General features: G+C 47.9%; 1 protein-coding gene across 1 annotated transcript; it reads left to right on the top strand.

Annotated features, from left to right (window-relative positions):
• LOC129640900 (liprin-alpha-1-like) lies at nt 1–2,762 on the top strand. The gene is made up of 2 exons (XM_055565870.1): nt 1–190; nt 1,971–2,762. The coding sequence occupies exons 1-2, from the start codon at nt 15–17 to the stop codon at nt 2,323–2,325; spliced, it is 531 nt and encodes a 176-aa protein (XP_055421845.1). The 5' UTR covers nt 1–14; the 3' UTR covers nt 2,326–2,762.
• Nucleotides 2,763–7,597: the final 4,835 nt, after the last annotated feature.

A 7,597-nucleotide genomic window follows, 5' to 3' on the forward strand; every position in this document is an offset into this window, starting at 1 on the left:
TGCAGCAAGCCAGCATGCTGGCCGATGTGGCCCAGGCGTTTGAGAGTGACGAGGGCGTGTCTGACGACGAGTGCGACAGGGTCACCCTCTTCAGCTCGGCCACTCAGCTGTCGCCCAGCAGGCAGGCCAATGCCAAGACTCTGACCGTGATGATGCAAGAGCAGCTGGACGCCATCAACGAAGAGATCCGGTGGGTGATCCTGAACTCAGCTCCCCAGAAACTCGGTTTCTCTGAGGAGCTGTCTTCTCCTAGGGACGTCTGAGTGTTCCATAGTAAGAAACCTGACCTCAGGTCTGCTTCAAGAATTTTCAGTTTTGAGATGGCCCTTGATTACAGAGCTCGGGCAGCCGGGGCGTTCTGTCCACGGTGTGGTGTCAGCGCTCTGTGGGGGTGGGGGGGGTGGCGTTGTGGGGTGTCCCCCCTCAGCTCTGAGCCCCAAGGTGGGTGAGGTGCCGAGGCGGTGTCCCCTGCGGCCCGTGGACCCTCCTGTGTCCCTCAGAGCCCCCCACGTTCTGGTGAAAAGCCACCTGGTGAAAGCTGGGGTTTTGGGGTTGGCAAATTCCCACTCAGATCTGCCTTTTCCTTTTTAACTTAATGTAGTATGAAGATTGGCTTGTTGTAAGACAGTGGTCCAAGGACATGTGTTTGAGTTTTTCTCATCTCCTCAGTATATTTAAGATGTTTTCTTTAGACACCATCTTGGCAGGTACAACAATTTTCAAAACAGGATAGAATCCAAAGGCCTGCCTCGTGGTGAGCAGGGGGCCTTGGGTCTGGGTGCAGCCAGGTGGCTGGGGGCCCCGAGGCCTGCCTGGTGCCACACCTGCCCAGCTATGCCCGTGTCCCGAGTCCACGTTCAGAGTGGCCGCAGGCCGGTGACCCTGCACAGGACCAGGCAGAGCTGCTGCTCAGACTGGTCTCATCATGTCAGCCCAGGCCGAGGTGCCCGTTCCTGTCGGCCGAGCGCGGGGCTCCGGGGGAGAGGCAGGGGGTGAACGGGACAACCAGCAAACGCAGGTGGTGTCACCTGCCCATTTCACGCCAAGACAGACAGCTTTGTGGGCCGTGTTTGAGCACAGACGAGCTCAGAAAGATGGTCTTTCTGCGTCCCTGCAGGAAATATGGAACGGTTATAGATTAATATTTTTATTTTTACAGCAAGTTTTCAGGTAAAAGTGATTTTTCCTTATGCGACAAGTTGACTTGATGTAAACGGTCAATTCTGTCCTTCAACTTGTTATCAACAGTGAAAAACTTTCCAGATGTATGAGTTGAAGTGAAGCTGGAGTTTACTTCCTGTAAGAATCTTGTATTTTAATTTGAAAATCATTGTATTTGCATAATCGTATATTTAAACTGCTATATAAAAACATCTACCACACATTAGGGGAGAAGAGCAGAAACTGTGAATTCTAGGTTAATGCAGCACATTGACATGAATCCAGAAACTCACACAAAGCTGGTGGAGAACTTCATCAAGTGATGCGTTTGTATGTATACAACCTTAAAAAAAAAAAATGATCAACTCAGCACTTCATCTGGTCTGGAGACTTACTTGTGTTTAGAAACTGCAGCTTGTTTGTGAATTGCTGTTTTGATTATACAGAGTTCCTGATTCCCAGCGGAAAAGACTTGAGGCACTTGACGTGCATCTCTGCCCTGAGAGCAGGGGAGGCAAGGGTTGTCAACTTGAGGTATCTCTTCACAGGAAAGAGAGTTGCCACCAGGGCCCCTTCAGAATGTTAGAGTAAATAAGTGAAATCAAGCGTGGATGGTCAGGGCCAGTTTGTAAGACTCAAGGCTAAGTTATTCTAAGTTTGAGAATATTCAAAAGAGGAAAGGTAGAACCTTTTGGCTGAGATGTTAATTGAGCAACTGTTTCTGGAATTTGCTAATCATGACACAAATTTATTGTCCAGACAGGTTCCTCTGCTGACAAAGGCAGGTGACGCCTTTTATTCTATTTTAGGTTGATCGAAGAAGAGAAGGAGAACACGGAGCAGCGGGCCGAGGAGACTGAGAGCAGGGAGGGCAGGGGGAGCTTAGGCAGCCTCCGTCGTTTTAAATCAGTGAGCTCCCTCAACCTGCTTCCCACCTCCTCGCATGCTGGCTCCTGCCCGCCCCTGCCCAAGCCCAGAAGGAGGCAGCAGAGCCTGGCACAGGAGGGAGACCAGCTGGGCATCATGACTCTGGTATGTGACTGCCTCCTCCCTGCCGCATCCCTCCCCCAGCATGCTGTTTTTTGTTTGTTTTTTGTTTTTTCTCTTTATACCCAGAAGAAAATCAGGTACATTTGCTACGCTCAGAGGTCTAAAAGTTTTTAAACTGCCTCGTCTTTAATCATTCCACAATGGCACAGCGACAAATTAGTCTTGATATTTGGACCACCACTTAGCACGTCATCATGAACTCAGCCAGAGCCTGCCTCTGTAACGTTGGGCCTGGCCTTGTGCAGGGCACAGCAGGTGCAGGGAAGTTTCTGTTCTCAGGGAGCAGACAGCTTCGTGAAAGTAACCATAGGCAGCTCTCATGGCATGGGAAAGCCATACAGCACATTTTCCACTGGGGATGCCTGGCTACAGGGTGCAGGGCATGCGGTGGGAACAAAACCAAGAATCTACATCGGTCTGCTTACTGATGGACCTGGCCACGCGCTCAGGCCAGCTCTGCGTGTGAAACCAGGTTAAAAGCCCAGGGCCCAGGGCCCCAGGGAAGACGTCGGGCTGCCTCACTTTTCCGAGTCTAAAACTGGGATGACGACCTAGGGCTTTTGGTGACAGAGTGTGTGGCTCTAAAGCACATATTCCAGCTTTCTTGCGTGTTTAGCTTAGGTGTTGTGAGTGCATTGCTGTTCACCCCATGAAATCACGTGTACAACATTCTGCTTTGTAACTGGACTTGTATTGTCTCTTTTTTCTGTTACCACCCATTGCATGTTAGCTGCATTGTTAATCAGCTTATAATTAAATTAACCGTGAATCATTTTAGCGGCCTGTGAAGTGGTAACTAGTCCATTTTATGGTCTTTTGACACACTGTTTTTATAATTTGCATCATTGGCTAATTAGTTGATATTTAAAATTCTTTGATGATTTCTCTGTGGTTTCATGCTTGATTTCTTTCCGAATATTTGGAAAAGAACAGTTCTGTATGTTTTCCTTGCTGTTGGAGTTCTCTGACAGTGTGTCTGCTTTCATCATTGGTTTTGATTCCCTCTCTCATCCTGTTGTCTGCTTAGTCGTCATGAATCCAGATCCCCCCCCAGCCCCCGAGGCTGTAGTTTACCCATCCATCTCCCCTCCCCCGTCCCCTCACTTGCTCTGGTCATAGCCGTGCTGTGGTCCACAGCGTGTGTCCCCTTAGTCAGGTTTGTGCTTTGTCTTCATGTCTCATTAAATGGTGTTTTTCCCCCATAGCAGTAAGTTGAATTGGTGTATCACTATGCAGTTACAGGAGAAGGCAATGGCAACCCACTCCAGTACTCTTGCCTGGAAAATCCCATGGACGGAGGAACCTGGTGGGCTGCAGTCCATGGGGTCGCACAGAGTCGGACACGACTGAAGCGACTTAGCAGCAGCAGCACGCAGTTATAAGCATAATGTATGTAGATGGATCCTAAACTACATATCATGTATAATTCATAAATGAGATTGTGCTTACATAAAGAAATGACCCTCTTAAGTGTAGACTTAGTAGAGTTTTAGATATGCAGATAACATCACCCTTAAGGCAGAAAGGGAGAGGAACTAGAAAGCCTCTTGATGAAAGTGAAAGAGGAGAGTGAAAAAGTTGGCTGAAAGCTCACCATTCAGAAAACTAAGATCATGGTATCTGGTCCCATCACTTCATAGGAAATAGATGGGGAAACAGTGTCAGACTTTATTTTGGGGGGCTCCAAAATCACTGCAGATGGTGACTGCAGCCATGAAATTAAAAGGCGCTTACTCCTTGGAAGCAAAGTTATGACCAACGTAGATAGCGTATTCAAAAGCAGAGACATTACTTTGCCAACAAAGGTCCATCTAGTCAAGGCTATGGTTCTTCCAGTTGTCATGTATGGATATGAAAGTTGGACTGTGAAGAAAGCTGAGCATCAAAGGATTGATGCTTTTGAGCTGTGGTGTTGGAGAAGACTCTTGAGAGTGAGTCCCTTGGACTGCAAGGAGATGCAACCAGTCCATTCTAAAGGAGATCAGTCCTGGGTGTTGATTGGAAGGACCGATGCTAAAGCTGAAACTCCAGCACTTTGGCCACCTCAAGTGAAGAGTTGACTTATTGGAAAAGACTCTGATGCTGGGAGGAATTGGGGGCAGGAGGAGAAGGGGACGACAGAGGATGAGATGGCTGGATGGCATCACCAACTCAATGGACATGAGTTTGGGTGAATGCCAAGAGTTGGTGATGGACAGGGGGTCCTGGCATGCTGCGATTCATGGGGTCACAAAGAGTCGGACACGACTGAGCGACTGAACTGAACTGAACTGACACAATATCCTTTCTGTGTTGGTGCTTGTATTTAAGACTGTAAATCTCATCAGCTTTTGCACAGTTAATGTCTCTATTAGACTCGTTAAAAAAGTATCTTCTATGGTTAATAAAATGTAAAGACTGCACCTGCTATTGTGCTAGCTTTCATTCTTACATATTTTCACAGGGAACTTGCTTTAATGAATTTATTTTGAGAAGTTTTAAGTCAAATTCTATGTCAGGATTTTACATGAATGTCCAAGAGGTGGTTAGATTTGTTCAATGTTAAACTAGGTATTATGGTAACTTCCTCATCAGTTAAATTACTAATTTAAAGTGTAACATGTTTTTGATTAAGAGAAGCTAACTTATAGAGAGATTTGGCTGAGAATAGACACCTGTTAAGGCCCTTTGTTGTACAGAATTCTATGCTTTAATAAATCATGATGTTGTAATAGAATGGTATCTTCCTGAGTAATAATTTATAGTGTTTCTCTAGTAAATCTCGAATAGCTTATTTAACTTCTGTGGTCAAAAAAATGTTCTGTTTCCAGTCACATTTCTCTAAATCTTCATGTCACTTACATGTTTGCCATCATTTTTGCTTTACTGTATTTGCCTCTACGGATTCTTGAAATTTTAGCTTCCAAGTCGCAATAAATCTGGTTTCTCTTCATTTCTTTGCACGCATCTATCAGCCTAGTGATTTAAGGAAGCAGCGTCGAAAGGTAAACTATTGAGTAATTTAGCAGGCCTTTGTTTCTCTGTGAAGTATTGAAGAGTCCTTATCGTTTAACGTGAATGAACACTGTGTGGTTATGTCCTGGTGAATAATTGACGGTTTAATGGAAGTGATGAAACTCACCCACCACTTAAAATGTGCTGATGGTTCTGTTGGAAATTGGTCATTCGTTGGGACAATTGTAACAGTGTGCCTTTCTCCCACTTGTTGGCCTTCTGGTCATCTCATGCTTGTTTATAATAGACATAGTATTATTTATTATTTTTAAAAATTTCTGTACTTATGTTTTTGGCCGTGCTGCACAGCTTATGGGATCTTAGTTCCCCAACCAGGGATCAGACCAGTGTCCCGGCAGTGAAAGTGCCAAGTCTTAACCTTTGGACCACCATGGAATTTCCGCTTAGTGTTTTCATATAAGAAATGACTGAATCAGAGCCATAGATGTTAGATTTGCGGGAAGCCAATTTAATGATGGTGGGTAGCAGTGTGCAGGAGACTCTGTGTGCCGGGCACGTGCTTTCCGAGTCTGTCATCTCATCCCCAGGTGAGGTCCAGTCTACTGCTATCCCCGTTCAGCAGACATAGACACTGAGGCTTAGCAAGGCCGGGCACCCTGCCCAGGCTCTCACACCCAGCAGCGTGGTGTGGACTGGTCTGATCAGAGCCTGGACACTTAACCGTGGTGCTGTCCAGCCCGCTTTCCTCCAGAGGCTCTCGTGTCCATCACGGCATCCCTGATGGAGGGAGCATCAGGAGGGAGCTCTCTGCCTCTCCCCTCGGGTCACTTGGATGAGCCCCTGTTGTTGGAGTCCAGTGCCCCAAGGGCTGGCCTTCCTTGTGCCTCTCTTGCTCCCAGCCCGCTGGCCGAGCACTCCTGGGCCTTCCCGCAGGACTGGGGTGGCCGTGCTCCAGTTCAGGCGGCTCAGTGCCCGGGAGCCCTTCTGCTGGGCACAGCAGAGCAGCGCCGTCCCCCTGGGGTTGGTGACCTGGGCGTGCCGCTCGCCCGCTCTGTGGCCTGCTTTGCCCTCCTGTTCAGCGAGGACACGGCACTGCCCTTCCTAGCCACATGTGGCACCAGTGGGGCAGCTCCCATCCTGGGGGAGGGCAGCCAGGCTGCAGACCCAGAGGCCTTCCTCAGGAGGAGGCCCAGGGGAAGGGTCTGGCCTGGGCCCTGACTCCGAGGCAGGTGTTTGTCTCCACTGAGTCCATAGTCAACCCAGGTGTGTCACTTCCCTGCTCTGTTGGTTGTTGTTTTCTGATTTTTATAAATGCTTATTTTAACTTGAATTTGAGATTGATCCCTGTTCAGTTCCATGTGGAAAATTTCTAGCCTTTGTAGCCTTCTGTTGTCTGAGGGTTCTTGTTAGAGCTCAGGGGAGGGAGCCCAGTTTATCCAGCTGCTGTTAGATGAGTTCAGCTGTATTTTGCACTAAGTTACTTTGTTGTCACCAAGCTCCTCTGGGGCTGCACGGGATCAGTATTCTTTACAGAATCCCACCAAAAAGGCACAGGTTAGTTGGTTAAAACAACGCACTCATTGTTTATAACAATACATGCCATGCATGTTTCCTAAAACCTCCCCAGGTTTAGCCACACACCAAAATGTATCAGTGAGACCTGTTTGGACCCTGCAGGGTTAATCTGTTCCCACACTGTCTTCCTTTCCTCACACCCAGGACCAGCGGAAACGCTGGGAGTCCAAGAGAGATCATCTTCTTCTTTTTTTTTTTTTAATTAGTTTATTTTTTAATTCAAAGATAATTGCTTTACAGAATTTTCTTTTCTGTCAAACCTCAACATGAATCAGCCATAGGTATCCATATATCTCCTCCCTTTTGAACCTCCCACCGCTCTAGGGTGATACAAGATCATCTGTTAGTGAAGACCTGGGGGTGCCTTATGGAAACCACTGTGAGCAAATGACACTCGAACGGCGTGTAAGTACTTCAGTGGGTAGTCCCCAGTCTGTATGTTACCGAGAAATACGATCCAGGCACATGGTGTTCGCGTGGAGGGGTTAGGTACCTTTTCTGTGTTTCCCTTGTTGTCATGGGTTCCAGTAACCTGCATCATCACTACAAATGATCTTGGATGGTGGCACAAGCTGTGTCTTTTTCTCCTTCAAACAGAAAGGTCTGGACGGCTTTGCTGAGAGGTTTTGTACTCTAGCTGTGGTGCTTCTGAGCAGCATCTGGCGATGAGCACAGTCCTGTCATCAGGGCAGTTCATGCCGTGCAGGATCCACGGTGCCAGCATCGCTCTGCTGTCCTGCCCCGCAGGGCCATCTGGTCGCTGGATTCCAGGGAGGGCCGAGGCCGGCTGCAGGGAGGCTCCCGTCCGGGGTCTCTGCATTCAGTCAGATGCTCTCGCTGCCCCATAGCCCCACTT

Source organism: Bubalus kerabau, unplaced genomic scaffold (genome assembly GCF_029407905.1).
Source record: "Bubalus kerabau isolate K-KA32 ecotype Philippines breed swamp buffalo unplaced genomic scaffold, PCC_UOA_SB_1v2 scaffold_54, whole genome shotgun sequence".
Lineage (NCBI taxonomy): Eukaryota > Metazoa > Chordata > Mammalia > Artiodactyla > Bovidae > Bubalus > Bubalus kerabau.